The sequence below is a fragment of the Belonocnema kinseyi genome, chromosome 5 (genome assembly GCF_010883055.1).
Source record: "Belonocnema kinseyi isolate 2016_QV_RU_SX_M_011 chromosome 5, B_treatae_v1, whole genome shotgun sequence".
Lineage (NCBI taxonomy): Eukaryota > Metazoa > Arthropoda > Insecta > Hymenoptera > Cynipidae > Belonocnema > Belonocnema kinseyi.
Window position 1 is genome coordinate 202,894 of NC_046661.1, and position 23,848 is coordinate 226,741.

Sequence of the window (23,848 nt, forward strand, 5' to 3'; positions counted from 1 at the left end):
AGTTTTAATTCACTCTGATAGGAATGAACATTTGAATTATAAAACTAAAAGTCAGTACAATTATTTTTTAAGACAATTTTTTCGGAAGAGTGGAACTGTCGCATATAAATAAAAGTATTTAAAAAAAGTCGATTATTACACAATCCGTAAGCACTTGATAAAATTACTAGACATTTTATGAAAAGTATAATTATGCTATGTCACGAAGAAATATACATATATTCCAATGTCTAGAATATTGGGTAATTACTTGCATCAATTTTGTGTTAAAGAGGCGTTCTTGGATTAAATACATTAAATTCAAGTTCGTCAGTAGAATGCGAATATTGCATCATGCTTTTCACTTTTAATACACCTCAATTCTATTCTTCATACACCTCAAGCTATTTGCTTCGAATATACTTTTCAGTTTAACAACTTTTAGCCCTATATGTTTGTACAGTATAAGAAAAATATTCTGCTCTAAACTTCGAATACAGTAATAGAAGTTTATTACCAAAACCCAATGTATTTTTACAATATATAACGAATTGTAATTTCACAATCGACATGGAGTCGCTCTGAAGTAGAGCAAGCGCACAATTTTAGGTTTACAATACTCGTATAATTTCAGTTTTCCATAAAGGCATATGATATATAGAAAATTGTCAATTTTACCAGTGCTAGGTTCCCTCGGCTTTTTTGCTACAATAATAAATATTTCGTCTTACAAATTTGGGACATGATGGCGAACATGCTAACGGACGTCCTCGAACTCTTTTTTGTGGGTTAATTTAAAAAAATTTAATTTGGAAAAATTTGATTATTTTATGTGATACTTAAGAAATAGTATCGAGTTTACCAGTGTTAGATTCCCTCGGCTTTTTTCCTGCAATAATAAAGATTTTGTCTTAAAAATCTGGGGAATGATAGAGAATATGCTAAGGGACATCCACGGACTCTTTTTCTATGGGTAAATTAAACAAATTTAATTTTTCTAAATTTGATGTTACGTGACCAATCCTGGTCCTCAATTTTTCTTTCCCAACTTACGTCTAAACGAAATGAGGTATCGCTTTGAAAGCTTGGGAAATGAAAGAGGAGGTAATAAAGTGCATGTCTCTGCTTTGTTCCGGTGACAATTTTGAAGAATAAAAATTTCGAAGGAAATACAAGTGGAAGTTAGATCGGTACTTTTCTTTCCCAACTTATGTCCACACGGTATGAGATATCGTGTTAAAAATTTGGCACGCTTAAAAGAAGGCATGCAAGAATGTGTCTGGTCCTAAATAATTAGAATTGTAAAAAAAATGTTTTTTTTTTAATGACTATTTTAGAGAAATACCAACCATGCTGTAAAGGCCTGCAAGCAATTTTCGTTGTTGTCAATTGTCTAGTTATGAGGTTCATATTTACGAAAGTGGGACAAAACAACAAAAATCGCCCACGAATATCATGCACAAATAATGAAAAAGATAATTTTTGCACTTTAAATTGCAAATAAACAAATTTGGTCTGATATACGTATCAGCTGTGTCAAAGCAGCAATTTCACAGCGAGTAGACAACTTCGAAATTCCACGGGTCTGTGGGTAATACAGATTGCATGATTACCAACGGAAAAAGTTAGAAGTCAAACTTCTGCTGTAAAGCCTAAATGCGTCGGTCGATAATCATTATTTTCATCAATAGACTTTTTTCTTGCCCTAACTCTTTGCAAGGCCACAAACGATCCTTTAATATTTATTAACATTTCCCTTGACAAATTTCCGTGTTATTTAAACTTTTATTTTTCAATATGGGTAACACAATATTGATCTTAGGGCTGACTTGATCAGCTGTTGTACTCGTTACGTGGCCTTTAGTTGACTGAAATCCCTCTATAGGTTATTTAAAATCAATTTGCATTACGAACAAACCTCTTTGTAAAGCTATATCTGAAATTGTCATCTATTTAAAAACATAATTGAAGCATGAAAAAGTGATTAATCCGCCACTAAAAAAGGCGAAAATTCTGATCAAAAGTACATATATAATATATTATGTGTTTGTAAATGTATTGAAGGCTGCTATACTTTAAATAGTCAAAAAATAAGAATCATAAAAATTTAATTACATAATAATAATCTTGTAATGGGTTTAGTTTTATTTGAAAAATTATTAATTACGTAAAAAATACATATACAAAAGTTAAAAAAATGGTGAAACAAGATAATAAATCTCATTAAAAAATAATTTATATCATTCTTTCTTTACCCCTCTCTCCTTATATCTCTCTCATTCTTTTTATTTCGACAATACTGGTACAGAGAAGGATCTGTCAAGCTGCTGCTTTAAAATTCTTTGCGCTAAAAGAATGCACCACGAAATCTAAATCCTAGGTACATTATTAAATTATACCACATCATCGCCATTAATTATTGGTCACCTTTAACCCTAGTGTGCTTACTTGTCTTGTGGTAAATGGAAGCTCTGCGCACGATAATAATCTTAAAAATGTATTAAAATCGTGTGACTTATCATACTAAATGTTCATCTGTCTCTCTCTTTCTCTCTCCCTTCCTCTCTCTCTCTCTTTTTTCTTTTCGACAAGGCACTGCTGGTTCGCAGACTGAATGTTATTGAACGTTTGTTGTTTTAAGACGAAGGAGCAGGATTGACCTTCACCCTCGTCCATAATATCATACTTCTGTGCCATCCTCGCCTTCATCTTCATAAAGGGGACCATTGGCTGACTTTTTCTTCGGCTTAGGAGGTGGTCTTGGCGGTACCTTTCGCCCTAAAGCACCAACAGTGGACTGTGGTGATTGTTGTTGCTGTTGCTGGTGATTCTCCATTTCATCATTCAATTTTACGGGCCATTCCGCAGCACCTTCAGGAGCTGCTCTATCCAATGGGCTACTAATAATGTTAGGTGAGCCACGCTGCACGGAATGGCTGATTGTTTGATTAGGAGTTCCTGGCAAAGGACGACTTCGCATACATCCACCCACTGGCTCTGGACTTTTATTCAGTGAGATAACTGAGCTGCCGTCAGCAGTAGTACGCAAGCCTAAATTGTCATATACGGGTTCGACAAGTTCATCAGTCTCAGTAGGCGAGGTTGGTGGCCCGCTGCTCCAACTGGGAGCACGTGGTCTTCTAGGTATTGTCACGTAGCCTTGACGAGGCAAGACTGGAATTGTGGAACTACCATTGGTGGTGGTACAGTAAGGTGTCCCACTGCGATTGTGGGGTAAAGTTTTGAATCCACCACCCGCGCCAATATTACTCGCATACAGTGACGACGGAGACCCAAATGGCCCTGTTAGATTCTGATTGAGAAGACGCGAATTGTCAGGAGCTGTGGAAGCCTGACTGGTAGGAGAACAGCCACGAATGCCTGAAAAAGCAAGCAAGTCTGGCGGGTACTGTCTGCTAATATAATGATTAGAATTATGGGAAAGCATCCCATTCTCCAATTCGGGAGATGTCTGTTCTCTTTCATCATCACCAATGCCATTCGCAATTCCTCCCATGCCATCGGCTGAAATCAAACAAAACAAAACAAAATTAATATACACACACATGAGTTATTTCGGAGGTTCACAAACACAACTTCATAATTTGCGTTGCTCACAAAAAGCATGTTTAAGAGAAACGCTTCTTTAGCTGCTGATTTTACAGCAAACTCTGATGTTTTATTGCTTCAGACACGAGCATGGCCATGAATTCAAATTAAAGAGATAATACGATTGATGTATTTAAAAATGTGAAACACTTTCTAAAAAGAAATATTGAAAAAGAGTGTAAAATTAAATAAAATCATATTTTTCGTGAACAAAATATTTTAGGAAAGCATTGCTATCTGGAGAAAGTTAAACAAGGCTGTCAGCAAAAAATCAGTTGATGAAGCAAAGAAGTGATCTTCATAGGGAAATTTGAAATAAGTATGCATAAACGATTTGCTAGTTTCATATTTACTGAAAGCACACATTAGAAAAAATGTTCCTCTTATTTGATCATCCTTCTTGATTTTCTTTGTTTGCGAAAGTGTCAAAAATGAGGCTTTGATAAACTATCAAAGTTTCTCAACGGATACATATTCCCCTCAACACAGGCAAAACGTTCATAAATGATGATCATTATACGTTTGATAGTATTTGTCATTTATTTTCATTTGTGGATACATATTTCAATTATGATTCCATTTACTATATGAAGAAATATTTAGATTCTCTGATAGTAACTATAGTTAGGTAATTCATATTTTACAATTATTCTATTGGGGTATGTACGATATTGGTATGATAAGTTTAAAAATCGAAATTATAATGAATATGAAACTATAATATTTTGGGTATAATGACTTCTGGAAAAGAAGAGGCTGGCTGGCTGACAAAGAAGACAAGGTGCGTGAAATGTACGGTTACTGTAGATGACACTAAATATTTATTTATAGAATCTCAATATTATTCACAACTAGCATATACGAAAAAACATAGAAGTATAATAGAAGTATGAATTTTGTCCACTCAAATATGGTATTTGCGATTCGACTTCCGTGCGTTTGAAAATCACATATTGGATGTGCCTTAGATTGAATTGGATATTTACTTTTTTTTTTACATATTTTCTTTCAATTAGGTGACCATAGTCCATCAATAAATCGAAACAAGTCGTCAGTTCCCATAAATAAAACCATAAAAAATCAAAATGTGAAAATAGATTAAAGAATTTTTCTTTTACATTTATTTGTAATTTTGTATTCTATTATTTGAGAAGATACAAATTTTGATCATATACTCTGTACATCTGAATTAAAAATATGGAAGTACTCAAAAAATCAATTATAATGACTTACACTATTTGATCAGTTAACTCTTACCCATCCAGATTTAGAGAGTGAGTAATATTTATTGCAGGTATTGTAATTCTTTATACATATCTGAAACATGAAAACGATAAAGGCGTTTTGAAATGAAAACCAATGATAAATTTTTAAACCGTATTCTTTACTAACAGAAATAGCGCACTATGCGCGCTGTTTATTATTTTAGTTTCCTAATTATCAAATCAAATTATATGCTTCAATTCAAAGAACTATGAAATATGATTTTCAAAAATTATTATTTAAAATAATGATTAAAACAGCTGTATCAGCCTTCATGGAATTTTAATTTTAGTCGGCGATTTGTTTAATTTAGATTAATTATAATGTTTATAGTTATTTATCATGAAGTTTTGAGTATCTTGAAGATTTTTAGTTGCAGATGCTTCAATGTTAAATGGGTATGAAAATTCTTAAATTTTGCTAATTTAGAAGATCGAAAATGAAAACTTTTTTAATTCTAAATGTGTAAATTAAAAAATTTGTTGACGTAAGTCATCAAAATTGCGTCATTTTCATCCTCAAAGTATTAAATCCCTTTTAAAATTTAAGTTTCATTGTATAAGAATAGCCTATATTTAATTTTAGTTACTAACAAAAGGACATGCTCAGAGCTGTTTTTTTAAATCTAATAAAGTAAACAAGTACTTCAAGCACTTCAATTTTTTACCAAAAGAATGAATTTTCAACCAAGAAAATTATTATTATTTACCAGAAGAGATAAATCCTCAAAAAATAAATGAATTCGCAATCGAATAGTTCAATTATCAATTGAAAGGATACATTTTTAAACAGAAAAATGAATCTTTGAAAAAGTATTTTAACTTTTAATCAAGTATTTCAATTTTTTACTTAAACAGATTAATCATTGTTTCAACCGAATTGTGGAAGTTTTAAGCAGAAAATGCGAATTTTCTACAAACTAGTTGAATTTACATCTAAAAATTATAAATATTTAAGAAAAGAGTTCATTTTCAACCCAATAGTTCGATTTTCTATGAAAGTAGTTGCATTTTTAACGAAAAAAGATTTTTAAGCCATAAAAGAAAAAAATTGCAACCAAACTATTAAAGCTTCAAGTGAAAAAGACGAATTTTCTACCAAACATTCAAATTTTTAACCCGAAAAAATATGAATTTTAAACAAAAAGGTTCATTTGAAAACTGATTAGTTCAATTTTATACGAAAAACATTCAATTTTCATCTAAGAAATATGTTGGAATTTCATCGAAAAATGATAACTTTTAAACAAAATAATTAAACTCTCATCCTAATAATACGATTTATATTTATTTATTTAAACAAAAATTCTAAATTTTCAAAGCTTTTTCTTGAATTACAACTGTTAAATATTCAGATAATAAAAACTAAAGAAATTTAAAAATTCAATATAAAGCAGCTGAAACTAGAATAAAATTAAAAATAGAATATTTAACATTTGAATTTTCTTCTATTTTCAAAAGTTGAACATTCAACTGATAAAAAATAAATGGTTGAAAAGGCCATGTCTAATTTTCTTTAATTGTCTATAATCGAATAATGCATTAAAGACGAGTGATTAAAATGTTATATTCACATCATAATTTTCATGACGATTTATTAAGTTTGAAAAAATGCTTAAACCGGAAATTTTTCCCACTGATCAAAGTGGCGACATATAGTTTGTATATTTGAAGATATTTTGTTTTGTCGGGTTAATAAATAATGAAAGCTAGGGATTATTTAGCAGCCTTTGCCGTTTAAATGGTACAACTAAGGTTTATAAAATTGATAATTTACTATTTTGAATATGGAAAATTATTTTTCAAGTGACCCCACTTTTCGATAAAAATAAACAGAAAATTTCAAACTCAAAAGTTTACCAACATTTTACAAAATAAACAATAAAATAATTTTTTTCAACTTTGGACCATATTCAATTTTTTATAAATAGGCTTCAAATGAACCTTATTTTATGTACTTAACATTCTCTCCAAAGAGAATTATGGGCCGAGGCTTGGGTTTGGAGTGGCAGAACAAAACCAGAATGGAGGCATCCTCGTAGCTCGCCACACGCTATCATTAAGCGCTAGAGTGAAGCTCAATGCGACTTCTGAATTTCTACTTAAACGATACTTCATCGTTTAGACGCCAGCTACTTTTTTCAGTAGGGCGTTTCCTTTTTGAAAATAGTTTTACCTTTTTCTATTTGGGGTATTCAGAAAAATCCATAGAAAATCCAGTTCTTTTAGCAATGATTTGGCCTTCGTTGTTTGGAAGAAAAGCATGATATTATTTTTTTCCGGGAATCGCAATCGCTTTATTCAATCTTTCGTGAAGTTTTAAGATCATCTCAGTGTGATTAACGCCAATACCATCACATGCCCCTTTGCCATGGGCAGTAGCATGAAAGTACCATGCTGCAGGAATGCCAAAATCCTGTTCCTGGTGCAAAAGGTTTGCAAAGCTGTACTTGTTTTTATAATGCTGCCCTACTCCATCAGTAAAGTAAAAATAAATTGCCGGTGAAAAATTGTCTTTCAAGCGCTCAATGATTAGAGTCTGATAGTTGTATACGGCAACATTATCGTGGCTTAAATTTTTAGATAAGATGGTCATACTTATATGCGTTTGATTGTTATTTTTGATATCGTAAATAACTATAGTATATATGGTTGTCTAATCATTATTCCAATGTTGGGATCTGATAGCATTTCGCACAACGAAAGCGAAGTTCTTCACAAAATCAAATTAAATCAAGAACTCACCCTCTTGGAGCTTATTTATAAGCTCTTTCATAAACAGTGATTGTTATTTTGCATTAAATGAATGGGATTTGAGCTAAAAAAGTTTTTTTTACGGAAGTCTTCTACGAAATCATCACTTTCAGCTACTTGGGTTTTTAAGGAACTTCTATCAGTGGGTGTCAAAGATGAAAATGTAACTGCATTGATACAATTTTCATGAAAAATTTTACTAAGATATTCTTTTAGTGCCTAACGGGATCCATCTTCTTGTTTTACTTATACAAAATCCTTCATATCTGGCATCAAGCGACTATTATCATCATTTTTGTAGAAATGTTGTACTAAAATTTCAGTTTCCCCTGGAAATTTTTCCCCTAGTTTTGGGTCGGCATGCTGCGTGATAATCGTCCATACATTCCTCATTGTGGTTTGGTGATAATGAAAATTCTGGATCATTGCCTTTTTTTTCTACTTGTTCTTCATCATTATCATCTATTTGTGCTTCATCCTTCTCAGTTGGGTGAACTTCATTTCGAGGTGACTGTGTATCAAATTGACTGAATCGTTTTCTGCAATTGCATTTTTCCCAATTTGTGGAAACTTCTTTCTTATACTAGACGATACAAGTCTTAGGGCCTTTGATTTTACATGAAGAATTGACTCATGAAGAATTGATTTCATGAAGAACTGACATTTTTTGTTTTATGGTTAGTTATCAGGTACTCGTCGGGGTGTGTTAGGGGTGTGAAACCCATATGTCTGATCAATGAAATTATTTGTTGGATAATTCTCTACAGGCCTCCATACTTTCCCGTCACCTTTTTGCCAAATCCTAAAAAATTATTCTAAAAACTAAAAAAACTGATTTTTCCGCATGCATTTTACACAGGAAACCTCAAGTCAAAACCGGCACCTGTTGAAATAAAAATTATAAAAATTAGGGAATTTCTGTTTTCGGATTTGGAATAAAGTGGGGGGGGGGGGGGGGGGGGGGCGGAGATCGTTGCCCTCTAGCATGCAAAAAAATTATGCGATGTCACGTTTGCGAGTAAATTCAATATTCTCCACCTATCAGCTAACGTGTGAAGTTTCGAAAATTCGTGAGAAATTAAAAAACTCTAAATATAAACTTTCGTATTTTCAACTACAATTTAGAAGTCCAATAAGTCCATTTAATCCCATATTACAAATGGCTATTTTGCAGTCACTTTGAATAAAAATATTTTCGAAATAAAGCAGGAATGTAATAAGAAGTTAAGATTTTTTCTTTATTTGAACGAAATTTTGTTATTACACTCCAGGAGGTTCACACTCTAGCTCGTTATGGTAGCGTGCGCCGAGCTACGAGGAATCATATACTCAACTTTATTCTGTTACAGGAGAACCAAACCTCGGCTAATAAATCCCTTTGTAAGGATTTCAGTACATAAAATAAGGTTCATTTTACGCCTATTTATAGAAAAATAAAAGTGGCCCAAAGTTGAAAAAAAATTATTTAATTTTTGATTTGGAAAAATTTAGGTCAAATTTTAAGTTTGAAATCTTTTGTTTGTTTTAATCAAAAAGTGCGTAAAAATACGAATCGAACGACCTCGTATACAGTAAATTGCCTAAAGTAGATAATAGTTGCAGGTATTGAAAGCCTACGGTCCGCTAGCTGTAGTGTAAACTTCCACCTTCGCGCATGCGCAAACTAATTGTTCAACGTACCTAAAATTTAGAATGAGGCATCTTATCCAATGGGACAATAATAACTTTACCCAATATAAACCCGATCTGACAAAAAGTGTTCACTATTCAGGCGCTTCAAACGGCTGCCAAATTCGCTAGAGGCAAACTACATTTAAACGGTTGAGTTGTTAAACGCCATATTTTAAGCAGATAATCTAAAGGCAATTATACCGGTTGATTCATCTCGGTTTTTCCCGAGAATGTCCTTTCTGTTGTTGTTTTTTGTAAATGAAAATGGATGTATTTTCTCGCTTGAACGTCGCGCGAGCTATACAGGAACTCCGTAGTATAGTCGTGGCGATGAACGGGAAGCGGGGAACTCGCCTGTATCTCCACGTGTCCCTCAAACGACTGTCAATTTGTCTACATAAAAACTACGTCTAAATGCATGAATTGTTGGCCGCAATATTTTAATCACATAATCTAAAGGCAATTATACCGAACCGTTCAGCTCGCTTTTTTCCGACAATGTTGTTGTTTTTTGTAATTGAAAGTGGAGATTATTTTTTCTCGCTTGAAACTGGTGCGTTGTGTACAGTATACGGGGGTATACCAGAGGCTGGGTGCAAGAGCGGCAAGCGGGGGGCTCGACTGTCTTCCCAAGTTACTCACCAGGGGTCAGTATTTTTGGAATCGACATATCTAAAACAGGTTTTTACAGTCCAGTAAATAAGTATAATATGCTTTTTTTTTGTTTCTTCACACAGTTTTCGATATGAAATGACTGTATTCGTACGTGAATTCATTATCAATTGGCGACTTACCAAAAGAAATGTATTAGCAACAAAAAAATTTGAACTGTGAAACGTAAAGGAAACAAAATTTTTAATTTAAAATTTTCAAAATTTGGAAGATATTGAATTTTTAACATTTACTGTTGAAAGTTGTACAAATGTTTCACGTCGAGGCAAAAAATGATTAATGTAATAAATAAAAAAAAATTAATATTCATAAATTAGCCAACAAAAATTAAATCTACGTTACTTGCCACATTTAAATACACTTAACTAATATTTTTAGGAGAAGATGAAAACAAAATATTGTTCACTAAAAATGTTCAACCCATCCTTACCCCGCCCCCCTGCATCGCCACAAATATGACCCAAAAGTAAAAAATAAACATTTTTACGTAATATTGTTCATTTTTAGCAATTCCTGTCGTCGTTTTCATACAAATAATAACCGCTGGACAATTTTAATATTTCCCATGACTTTTTAGACAATGTTTAATTGTTTAAATAAATTTAAATTATTTCAACAATTAATAATTTCCAAAAAATGTAAAAAATAATCATATTTTCTTTTTGAAATGTAATAGTAATTGCTGGGAATATTGAATTTTGTTTGAAACATTATATCATTATTTAAACAATTAGTTATTGTCTATTTACAAAATTTCTAAAAATTGAGCCAGAAATGTCGAGTTTTTCTATAATTGCTATCCCAAACTACTTTTTCTTGATGAATTACATAATTTTGATACATTTCTTCAAGTTTTTAACAAATCTCTATTTCTTTAAACAATTTTTTTTTTGCTCTAGCTTTTTTTTTAATAACTTATGGAAAAATAAAATAGAATATAACACATCCAATTATTTTTTTGACTGTACAGTGTATAAAAAAATTTATGAAATATTTGTTAACTGTTTAAACAAATATAATTTGTTTAAACAATTATTTTTCCCAAAAATATGTTTATAATCGTATCAAGCATTTAAAACTTGATATTGTTGTAATATCTCTTTCAGCAGTATCATTTACTACTGTTAAATGTTTACCAATTGTTAATCCTCGCAGGTAATGTTCGCTCTTTATTAGTCTGGGATCTGAAGAGGAGAGTGAGCATCCATTTTAGGTCCTGATGGAAATGATAGAAAATGATTGATTCTTGTGCAGAATGTTCTACTGATTCCAAATATATCGGGTGCACATAGCGAATTCCGGGTCGTTTTGTTGTTATTTAACATTCTATGTGTTTAGATTAAAAATGTCAAATCTCTGAAGATCATTAAAGTTTTGAAAATATTTTTCCATATTCATTTAAAGAAGTGTGATATGCACAAATTTTGTCAATAGCGTATGTTGATTTAATTGATAGTTTTCGAGAAAAACAATAAAATAGCTTTTTAATGAAAAGCCATTTCTACAGTACATAATAATAATAATAATTTTAATTTGGCTCAGTTGGTTAGACACTCGGACTTCACCTCAGAGGTTCGGGGTTCGATCCCTAAGCCGGTACCTCTGGAAATTTTTCAATGTACCTTTACCGAGGTTCTGGTGGTTCGGAACCCACCTTAAGCTGTAGGTCCTCCCATCGTGTACTTGACTGCAACCCAGTCCGTCAATGATGGGGTAAAAACCAGGCTTTGTCCAATATGTCTGGGCAGACTGCTCTCATCAGATCACTTGATTGCATTATAAAAATGCGTCCGTGACTGATGATATATACCGGGAGAGCCCCGTGCAAAATGATCAAATAAAAATCCAACTCTAACCAAAAATGCCTTCGACGTATTGGGCAGTATAAGTCTGTGACAACATTTCGCCACAGAAATGTTTTTTAATAATAATAGGTCTTTATTATGTTCCACGAGATATGTACATTAGCTTACAGAAAGAGACAGGCGAGTGGACATAAAAGGCCGAGGTTCAGGCATAGCTGCTTTACAACCATTCCAAAAATTACAATCATTCCACAAAATTTTTTTTCTAGAATCATATAGAACTAGCTGATACAAAGACAATTTGTTTTGAGATTTTTTAAATTAGGCTATTGGTTTAAAAAATTATATTAAGTAGGATGTTTGCGCGTGTGAGCTTATATGTGAGATTGCGGTTCAGATTGCAAACCTGCAGCTTCCGAGCCCCCCACCTCTCGCTGCCACTCCATTCAATGCTCTTACTAACACTTGTACACACAGACGTGAAAACTTTCTATTTATTTAGAATTTTGTCAAAACTAAACTAAAAGCCTAATTGAAAAAATTTCTAAATCAATTTTATTTGTCTTCGTTAGTTCTGTATGATTCCAGAAAAAAAAAATTGTGAAATGATAAAAAATGTACTGTAGAAATCGTTTTTTATTAAAACGCTATTTTATTGTTTTTCTCGAGAACTATTAATTAAATCAACATACACTGTCAACCAAATTTGTGCATATCACACTTCTTTAAATGAATATGGAAAAATATTTTCAAAACCTTCATAATTTACAGAGACATCAGACTTTTTATCTAAACACATAAAATGTCAAATGACAACAAAACGACTCGGAATTCGCTATGTGCACCCGATATATTCGGAATCAGGAGAACATTCTGCACAAGAATCAATCATCAAATCATCAGGACCTAAAATGAATTCTCAAGTGCTCTTGGAACCGAGACTACATCCATTCTGATGCGTTTTCTTTTAGGGGAGACGTCGAGATTCTAAATCGCGCAAAAAAGTTACGTGAATTCACCGTGATGAAGTGCTGAATTTTTTTGTCCAATAATTGTTTCATACTCTTTGGTTTCAAAAGTTTTACATTTTCGTAACTTTAAGTTTTTTCGTTAATTTCAAAATTGGCTTGTCTTATGCATATTATTCAAATGATTTTTGATAAATTGTACTAATTGTTCAAAGTTAACTAAAACAATGTTTTTATTATTTTAAACCTTTGGTCTACACCTGGGTCACTGGTGACCCACGCGATCCACATAATTAGTTTTTCCGCTGAGGGATCGTTTCGTTGGACAGGAGTGATAGGTTGAAAATTAGGGCAAAAATACGGCCTATGTGACTGGTATAGTGACGTCCTTATTTGGGCCTTGGCTTTCGTGTGAAGTGCACAAAACTGTTTTTTCGGGTCACCTATGATCCAGGTGTAGAAAATGAGTTCAAATTTCAGTGCAAAAGTTATGCGACGAAATAAAGGTGTTTTAGTGAGAAAAAAAATTCGTATAAAATTTTGGTCGGAAGGCGCTGTGAAGCAGGTAAGACTTTTTCGTCATTATGATGTTCTGTCTCTATACGGATACCGAAAGTAGCTGCATTGGAAAATTAATTGCACAGCCAGAATTTAACCCAAATTCTGACACTGACACTGGCAATAGGGCAGCGAATATAGAAAGAGCATCCAAAAGGCGTCGAGTGTCATCTCAATCACGAGGAAGTAAGAAGTATTCATTTTTAAATCCTAATAAAAAATAAAGTCAAGAAAAGTCATAAATAGTCAGAAGTTCTGACGATTTTTGTATGTTCTGGAGATTCCTGATAATACTGAAGGGTGGAAGTCCAAAAAGTGCTAAGGGAAATTTTGACGAAAATGAGTTTATTAGCCCAAAAATGATATAAAAATCAATTAAACATCCTATTAAATGGTGATTTCGATTTTACAGAATGTTTGCGAGAATTACCAGAACGGTAGCCTGAGCACCGCTTTGATGTTTGTGTTGACTGTTCCAAGAATTAGTTTTATCTTTTATAGTTTCTAAGGTTTCATGTTTTAACTATTATTTTTTCAAGCTTTATAGAACATGTGATCAATAAATACATATAAATATTATGATAAAATTCGTTTGTCTCGTTCTTTTTACCCATTATATGTTCCAAAACTCAACGCCTAAGAGAAATATCAGCCAAAAATAAAGTTTTTGACATTTTCGTCAAAGTCTACATTCATACTCTAAAATAAATATACTTTTTGAAAAGCCCATAAAAACCGTGTATGTAGTCTTGTACTTTTCCCAGGGTAAAAATATTGTGTTCTAACTTAAATATTCTATTAGTGGAGATTCTGAGGATTTCATTTAACTATATATAATATAAAAACAACAAACTTGAACCATCCTTAAACAGAATTAAACTTTCCGGGTCACTAGTGACCCGGGTGTACTTCAACGTGTGTGACGAAAAATGGTGTAGACTAGAGGGTTAATTATTTTAAATATACCTAAAGTAAAGCACTTCGTCCTCATAAATGTTTTTCAGAGAAAATGTTGAAACTTTAATAATAATTTGCATTGGTGTATGTACTTTTTTATAATATAATCATAGTAAAGATTTTAACAATATAAAGAATGCAATAATAAATGCACTTTTATAATTTAAATTTTATTTTGACTTTTATGATTGATTTATAGTGCGCCAAAAAAATGTAAATCATCCATACTCAATTTAAAGAACGTGAAGAAAAAATAGATTTTTTCAATTCAGAAAATACGATTTGAAAAATATTTTTGAGAAAATAATTGTTGAAGCGACTTTTATTTCTTCAAACAATTGAAAAATTGTTAATGCATTTTTGTATACACTATTCAGTCAGAAAATAAACAGTATGTCTTATTTTATTTCAAATTTTTTTAAGTTGTAGAAAAAAATTGCTTGGGCAAACCAAAATTCTTTGCATCAATAGAGATTTGTTATAAACTAAAATAAATTTATGAAAATTATGTATTTATTCAACAAAAAGTAGTTTAGGAAACCAATTTGAGAAAAAATTGGACAATTCAGGCTCAATTTTTAGAAATTTGGTAAATAAAAAAAATGCATTGTTTAATTATTTAAACACCTGACTACTACGTCGAATCAATCATAGGAATCCTTCTGGGATTCAGTAGTCGTCTCTAGCGATCGCTGAGCATTCTTTGAGTAGTCGCAAGTAGTCGAGTTAGTCCGGACGTCATACCCACTTCCGTCGGATTCGCGTTTGATATGCAATGTTGTTAATGATTGTTGTTCAGACTGATCTCCTAATTCCGAATCTCCGTGATACCCCTCTGGGATTTATGGCGTTCTCGAGATATAAGCGATTAATTACCTTTTTTTCTTATCAATTAAATATTGAATTACCGTTCAATATTTTTGAAAATTTTCTTTTGTATTATTGTAGAGAATAAGGAGAGGATTTTTTGCAAAAAAAAGCGTTAATATGTAAAATATTGGGCAAAACTTATTATCTTTTCTGTGCTGAGTAGTATTATTTGATCTGAAAAAAGTTTTTTTATAATCGAAAATCTGAGTTGAAACGAACAATTTTCATAATAGACGCTATCTCTCTAAAGCTAATAATGTCAAAGATAGAACGGCTTTAATTTACGAACGAAAAATGCCTTTTAATTAATAGTCCTGTTTCTCGACAGTGATTTGTTTTATTATGAAACGTTTAACCACGAAGCAATAATAAGGAGACCTAACTCCGTTTCCCCACTTGGCAATAGAAACATTACCATAAGTGGTATGCACATTACAGGAAGATTTGAAAGGTCCCGCACTAAATGTATGGGAAAATGGCTTTCGGTGGATTTAGCTGAAACTTTTTAATTTTTAAGGTTATAAGTGCCGGAGGAAATATCCGTAAAAAAAATCCAAAAAAAATGGAGTTTTAGCGCTATGTGGGGCTAAGCGCTCAAGATCAGTGAATAAAACGAATTACAACAGATTGTGTTACAAAAGCGATGTCAACATAGAAATCACGGTTCAGATCGTGGTCTGTCATATTTTCGCCTACACCGTTAACTCATATAGCGCGTTTCTCAAAACAATCAAACGCTAAGCGCCCAAGATTTTAACTTGACTAATTAATCACTTCTTTAAAGGCAGAAATGGTACCCGCAGTAACATTAGTAACTACTGCGCACATACCGATAATAACATTCTACCCTTCGCAAGAGGGTTGAACGCTAAGCGCTCAAGATCAGCGAATAAAACCAATCCTAGTAACTTTAGCGACAAAAGCGATGTCACTATAAGAATCACGCATCAGAAAGTAGTCAGTAATATGTTTAGCCAAACCAATGAGTTATATTGCGAGCTTCTCAAAACGATCAAACGCTAAGCGCCCAAGATTTGAACTTGACTAAGTAATTACTTTTTTAAAGACAGAAATGCTATCCAAAGTAACATTAGTAACTAGTGCGCACATCGAAAATAACAGTGTACCCTTCGCCAGAGGGCCGAACGCTAAGCGCCCATGATCAGCGAATAGAACCAATTCTAGTAGCTTTAGCGACACAAGCGATGTCTGTATACGAAACACGCATCAAGAAGTGGTCAGTAACATGTTTAGTCAAACCAATGATAATACGAGTCAACACCGTTGACTCATATAGCGCGCTTCTCAGAACGGGCAAACGCTAAGCGCAGAAGATTTGAACTTGACTAAGAAATCACTTTTTCAAAGGCCTTTCACAAAAGAAATGACAGACAAAAATACCGTCGTCGATGGAAATAATGAGTGTTTTGTGTTTAGTTTCTTGCGTTTATTTGTCTTATTTTGTTGTTTCTGAATTTTTCTTTCGTTTTATTAATACATTACTCTGCCTTTCAAGACCATAAGAGCTTGTTTCTCTTATGGTTTAAAAAATGGCATTCAGATTTCGAGTTAATTGCTATGTGTGCGATAGAGTCTATCAACAAGGACAAATGGCTCGAATTGATGGAAATAATAATCCTGATAGGCAAAACATTGCAATTTTTAGACGCCTTCAACTTCGAAGACCACCACTTGAAGTCGCCGATGAGAGTAGGTTATGTCTCAATTGCAATCAATCGATTCGCAATGAGATAGAGGAGCTCCAACGTGACCCAGGCTGTTTAAGACTGAATGTTCTTACACAAACAGGCAGGCAAACGTGCATATTCTGTAATGCTGGTGTTAATACTCCAAGGCTTTCAACTGAATGTAGAGTTAACGCTTTTATTGTCATGGACATTTTCATTCCAGAAAAAACAAGAGCATGCTTAAATAATTTGGATGAACATGGTTTCATCTTAGGCCCCTTTCTTCCTGGACTACAAGCAATTAATAGACCGTATAGGATTCCAGGACAGCAGTTACTTCTTTTTTTGCAGCAACTTCGTAACGAAGCAAATGTTCATGCGGACGTGGCGTTTAATAATGAGGATAGTTTCACTGATGAAGAGTTTGAAGCTATTGCTCCTGTAACAAAGGAACAATTTAGAGAATTGTATGCATTTTGTGATCCTATTCCGCAGTTACATGGACATGGTGCCAAATACGTGAGGAAAAAAGATCTGCTGATTTTCCTTTGCAAAATGCCTCAAGGTCTTTCTGATGAATTTCTGAAAGTGGTTTTTCATTATTTGAGCCGGCAAGCTACAAGCATGGCCATTTCTACTGTGAGAGAGTCTTTAATGCAGCGATTTGTGCCTGGTAACATTGGATTTAATGCGATAAGCAGAGAGGAATTCATTGAAAGACACGTGACATCATTCGCCAATGTACTTTATAATCCACAACCAGAAATTCACAGAGCTATTGCTATCATCGATGGAACTTATGCTTACATGCAGAAGTGCAGTAACTTTCGCGTACTTTGACAGTCATTCTGCAAACATAAAGGACGTTACTTGGTAAAACCTGCTCTCATTGTTGCTCCAGACGGATACATACTTGAAATACAAGAACCATATTTTTCTGACTCGCGAAACAATGACGCACAAATGCTCATTAACGAATTTCAAAGAGATGTGGAAGGTATGCGACAATTTTTCGACATTGATGATATTTTTGTAGAGGACCGTGGATATAGAGATGCCAAGTCTCTCCAACAAGGACAGAGTCAAGTGGTAACAGAAGAAGCAAACGAAGCTCGGTTAATAACGAAATCTAGATGGATAGTGGAATGCAGAAATATCCACATAAAGTCCATTTTCAAGTTTTTTGAGAAAACCATTCCGATTGCTCATGTACACAATCTAAGGGACTTCTTTCGTATTGCTGGTGCCATAATTAATCGATACCATCCTGTTATCGAGATGTAAAGTGCTACAGCAGAGCTTGCAAGAGAATATATAGCGAGAGCTCGTGAGCCAAATATTGTGCAAGCGCGCGTAGAAGTAGAACTTGCCCCATCTTACGTTCAAGACAAGCTGCAACGAGAAGAAGATGAAGAGCTTTAACTAGATACGCGACTTAATGAAGCTGGTTTGATCAGAGTAAGAGTATTTTCTCGATTTCGAAATGCGACAAGGTACCAGCTGTGAATATTGTTCAATGAGATCGATGACATAGGACCAGACAATAACGAAACACTTCTCGGCTATTACTGCACATGTAAGTCAGGGGCCAGAACTCTTCGCACTTGCGCACATATTGCAAGCTCTTTATGGTTCCTGGGTTATGCACGTCACCAGCAACACGTAAAGTATCCTCAAACTTCCTTGCTACAAAGGATTCTAGACGCTGCTAATAGAGGTGAACAAGCGAACCCGAATCAAGAGCCAGAAATAGTTTAATATATCGCAAAAGCTATTGGGATTGGTTCTATTCGCTGATCATGGGTGCTTAGCGTTCGGCCCTCTTGCGAAGGGTACACTGTTATTATCGGAGTGTGCGCACTAGTTACTAATGTAACTTTGGGTACCATTTCTGTCTTTAAAGAAGTGATTAATTAGTCAAGTTAAAATCTTGGGCGCTTAGCATTTGATCGTTTTAAGAAGCGCGCTATATGAGTCAGCGGTGTAGGCGAAAATATGACACACCATGATCTGAACCGTGATTTCTATGTTGACATCGCTTTTGTAACTAAATCTTTTGTAATTCGTTCTATTCACTGATCATGAGCGCTTGGCGTTCGGCACTCTTGAGAACAGTACAATGTAATTATCGGAATGTACGCATTAGTTACTAATGTTACTTTGGGTACTATTTCTGCCTTTAAAAAAGTTATGAATTAGTAAAGTTAAAATCTTGGGCGCTTAGCGTTTGATCTTTTTGAAAAGCGCGCTATATGAGTCAACGGTGTAGGCGAGAATATGACAGACCACGATCTGAACCGTGATTTCTATTTTGACATCGCTTTTGTAACAAAATCTGTTGTAATTCGTTTTATTCACTGATCTTGAGCGCTTAGCGCCGCATAGCGCTAAAACTGTTCATTTTTTCGGATTTTTTTTACAGATATTTCATCTGGCACTTATAACCTTCAAAATGACAAAGTTTCAGCTAAATCCACCGGAAGCCATTTTCCCATACATTTAGTGCGGGGTCCTTTAGAGATAAATAAATTTTACTTTTACAGAATTTATAATTTTCTTTCTTTTGGAAAAAAAACTAGCCCCGGGAACTTAGTAAAGTTTAAATTAATAAAATCTAGAATTTTTAAAATCAATTTCGTTCAAGAAATTGAGCAACATTATTCAGGGAATTTAAATGTCAATTTACAGAAAGAATTTTCATTTATAAAATTAAGAATTTAAAATTTTCCTTCCTTGATTGATTTGGTTCCAGAGTTTAGGAAATATTATCTCATGGATCGTAGATGTGAACATCATTGAGGCAGAGTATTCTGCTCAGGACTACAGACACCCATATTTACAATTATATTGATCGTCTTTATAATTATTTCGCATTCTTTTTATTGTGGACACCTGTGTTTATGAATTTATTTTGATCGCGCTTATTGTGTGTGTACATTATTCTGAAACATTTATCTACCTTTGAAATTTTATAGACCCTTATAAAGTCCTAGTATTTACTCCTTAAATAAGATGCCAGACGAAAAACTTCGGTTTCGTGGGTTTACAACCTAGATAAGGGCGGGCTCATACAGGAACTGGAAAATAGAGGCCTCATTTTTTCTGGAACTTTAACTTTCCTGCGAGAATGGTTATTGAGAGCCATTCGCGGGGGGACGGCCATTTCCGATACCTCCCCCCACTACTCGCTGGAAAATCTCGACCAGACTAACCCTTCTTCCAACAACCCCTTAAAATTTTCAGTTGGAGAAAAAGAAATAAACAAAATTAACGCTTCCACACGAACCGAATTAAATTCTTCCTACTTTTTCATGTTGGACTATCTTATCAAAGCTGGCCAATTAGCGGGTTATTCCGAAAGTCAGTCAAATGGACAAAAACCAGGGTCAAGCTACAGTAGCCGAGAGCGACACGATGATACCGGTAGAGAATTCTTCAATGCGCGTCATGATGACTCATGGGGCGACTCTCGTAATGATCAATATAGCCTACGGACCCGGTCGCCCTAATCATAGTTGGACAAGAGAGCCTGACAATAACGAAAGTGCTTTCACCAACAGACAGCGAAGCAATAACAGCTGTAAGGACCTCTATGCCGATCCTGAATTCTACCCTCATTACCATTGTTCGAGTACAATGAACCCCCAGCGTTCCCGTGTTAATTTTGAGGAACTGCGCTCTCGTCTTCAAGATTCTTATCGGCCACCAGGAGGTGATTTCAGCACCTTCCCCTTCGAACCCTCTCATACTTACGAAGATGAGGTGATGGATAACCCTTTGGTTCCCCTACCCCACTCTCGCACACCCTCTCGACATCACGCTCACGGTACAACCCTTTCTACCGTTGCGCATACATACGAAATTATGCGCAAGTGGAACATTAGATTATTGTGCAACGCGCAGCGATGATCCAGACGCCTTTTTAAGGCAAATTGAGAAAGGTCGAGACTTAGTAACGGTCAGCGACTCTAACTTGTTGAAAGTGATTTCGTTGTCTTCACAGGGCATTGCCCTTAACTGGTTTAGGGTCTTTAAACATTCGACCAGTTCACCTGGGCCCTCAGGGTTAGGTTTGGAGATTCAGACTTCCAGTTCGAATTGAGGCAAGAGATTCATCTCAGAACTCAAAGTGAAAGGGAATCCGTTTCTGACTACCTGACATGCATGCGGGTCATGTTTGACATACTAAGACCCCGCATGTCAGAAGATGAGGAGGTTAGCTATGCGCATAGGAACCTATTGCCTTAGTTACACTTAGCTATCCATCTCAACGACATCGAAGACTTCGTCCACCTGGAATATCATGCTAACATTGCTCAGAAGAGTTATCGTGTGCCGCGAAGTTATAAGCCTCCTTCTGTTCCCGAACGTTCCCCACTTCCCGACCTAGCTTACAGACCCAAATTATCGGAAACCTAACAGGCGCCCTGACAACCCTCGGAAAAAGCTTACGTTTTTAGAGGACGACATGGAGTCGCTCGGCTATGAAGATCCGGTTAACCTAATGTGTCTTACCAAAGAGAATGAAAATAATCCTAGAGCCGAGTGCAAGCCCAAGCCCAGAACAAATCCTGAAGCAAATCCTCACACTTCGAAGCCTTTCCCTTCAGATACCCACTGACCCTTCAGAGAACCCCCCTCCCGATTCAAGTGCTGGAAGTGTGGCGAACATGGTCATGGGTTCACTAATTGCACGATACCTAGAAATAGGTTCTGTTATGAGTGTGGCCGGAAAGACGTCATCAAACTAATAGTGTTTCAGATGTTTGGGAAACTGAAAAGAAAGGTGTATTGCGGGGAAAATGCATCTTTAAAGGATTCCGATAACTCTTTTGCAAACACAAAGGGTACAGTAAATAAAAAGATATTTGAACCTTTCTACAATTATCAAATTAGTTGAAATAGAGTATTTCAATAAACAAACTAATTTGATAATTTCACGTGAGTGTAACCCCCCCCCCCCTCACAGACCTGAAAATAACCTTTTTTGTCTTCAACAATCAATTTTGTATTAAAGAAACAGAAATCCCCGTAACTATCCATATACCAGCAGTTAGAATAAAACTAAAGGGTGCAGAATCTTTTTCAATTTCCTCTAGCAACCCTTTCCTATCAGGCCTCCAGCCACAAAGTCAGCTTATAGTTGCAGATTACAACATAAACACCAGAAAATTAACATCTGTTAATAGTCCAGCACGACCGACTCCGGCAAAGAACCAAATAAACCCCGAGTCTGATGCTTTAGTACCTTCCCGTCCCACTGACCTATGTTATTCGAGCATTGACCAAATCGACCCTAATCTCGACCTGACAGAAATTGGTAATGAAATTTTAGAAGCATAAACTCGTTATACCGAACTTGTCCCTATTAATAAGGTGACAGAACTTCAGTATAAGCCTCACTCTTTATTAGGTCCGCAGCCTTTATTGTATTTAAACATCTCAAGTCAGGGTCAGCAAATTAAGGCTTTATTTGATAGTGGTACCTCTAGATCGTTCGTAGGACCAGACGGCCTACAATTGATCGAAAACTTAAACCTACAAACAATTAATTGAAGAGGTCGTGTTCAGGTTACCAATAGCCAGATAGAACTAGTTTCTTCGCACGCAACCCATAGCTGTCAGAGTTTTAAAGTCGCTACCGGCCACTTTTGCATTGGGTCTAGATTTTGGTAAAATATTTCAGTTAAACGTAGATTTTCAAGACGCAACTTAGGCTTTTAAAGACAAGTTAAACCAGAGGCATAAGTTCGAGGTAGAAAATAATAACTTAGAAAATTGTTGCGGACTTATAGAGCTTTCGATGAAAGAAGCTAACTCGCTTAAAGATGTTTTAGAACGGGAATGACCGAGACCTACTGAAAGACCGGGACTAACTAACTTGATAGAACATACTATAGACGCAGGCAACCATCCTCCTATTAAACAACGAAACTATTTGAGATCTCCAAAAGTTATGGAAGCCATGGTCGCTAAAGTAGACAAGATGTTAGCCCACGACATAATAGAGCCGTCGCATAGTGGTTGGTCATCTCCGGTGGTGGTCATTTCTTCTTCCCGATACCGAGGCCCATCTTCTGCTCCATACCGTCGTACCTCCCACTTTCGACACCCACCTTCTCCCGCATCCTATCGTACTTCTCACTCAACGTTGTTAACGTTGTTGTTACGTTCTCTTCAATTCTGACTGATCACGGGGATTTCGGTCCTGCTTTAAAATCTAGTTCCCGCTTTAATTTTGCTTTGAACTTATTTTATCGTCTCTCGCCAGGTTTGAGACCTTTTCGCCTTTTTTTTTATAGTCAAAAAATATTGATAACCCTTGGCTGGATCACTACGTTTAGTGCTTAAACTTAAATAATGGAGTGCCGCGTGGTGATTTTCTCTTCGCCTTGTATTTTTGTGATTCTGTGCCATAATTATTTACGCATTAGTTGGTGTTTTCTTCGTACGTTGCCTTTTTTTAAGATTTGAGTATCATATATGACCCTTGTGCCGACCCCTTTTCTTGTGTAACTTGCCGACCTTGACCTAGTATTTTCTCGTTTTTTTGTTGTTGTAATTTTGCTATCTTTTAACTTTTATGTATATTTTTTTTGTCGACCCCCACCCCTTTTTTGTTCTGATTAGTAAATTTTAAGAGACTTTGGTTAGATCTTACGATTACTGGTTTAATGTTTGTTTTCTTTTACTGAATTTAACTTGGTTCTCCGGATCGCTACTTTCTTTTGTTTACTACTTTCACGGTAATGTTATCATTAAACATGTTATTGGACGGCTGTAACTATCTTTTTTTTCTTTGTGATTATTCTCTTATTTTATTGTAAATTGTTTTCCCAAATTTTATTTAAACGACCCCATCCATTCTATCTACGGACTGAGCTAGCACATTTTAAGGCATTTGTGAGATTTTCGTTTATGTTATCGTTTATGTTCTTAGGGTGCACGAGACTTTTGCTGGATCGTCGTATTGATTCCTTTACAGACTGAAACCACCTATCTCACGGTTGTGAGACGTGATTGTGGCTGAAATTTTACCGCGATTTCGCTGGAAG

General features: G+C 34.8%; 1 protein-coding gene across 3 annotated transcripts in view; it reads right to left on the reverse strand.

Moving 5' to 3' along the window:
- Positions 1 to 1,781: 1,781 nt before the first annotated feature.
- LOC117172546 (amphoterin-induced protein 2) overlaps positions 1,782 to 23,848 on the reverse strand; it is a 156,865-nt gene continuing 134,798 nt past the window's right edge. For all 3 annotated transcript variants that reach the window (XM_033360592.1, XM_033360591.1, XM_033360593.1), the window contains one exon: positions 1,782 to 3,504. In XM_033360592.1, coding sequence (XP_033216483.1) covers positions 2,660 to 3,504 — 845 coding nt within the window. In that variant the 3' untranslated portion in view covers positions 1,782 to 2,659. The remainder of the gene's footprint in view (positions 3,505 to 23,848) is intronic.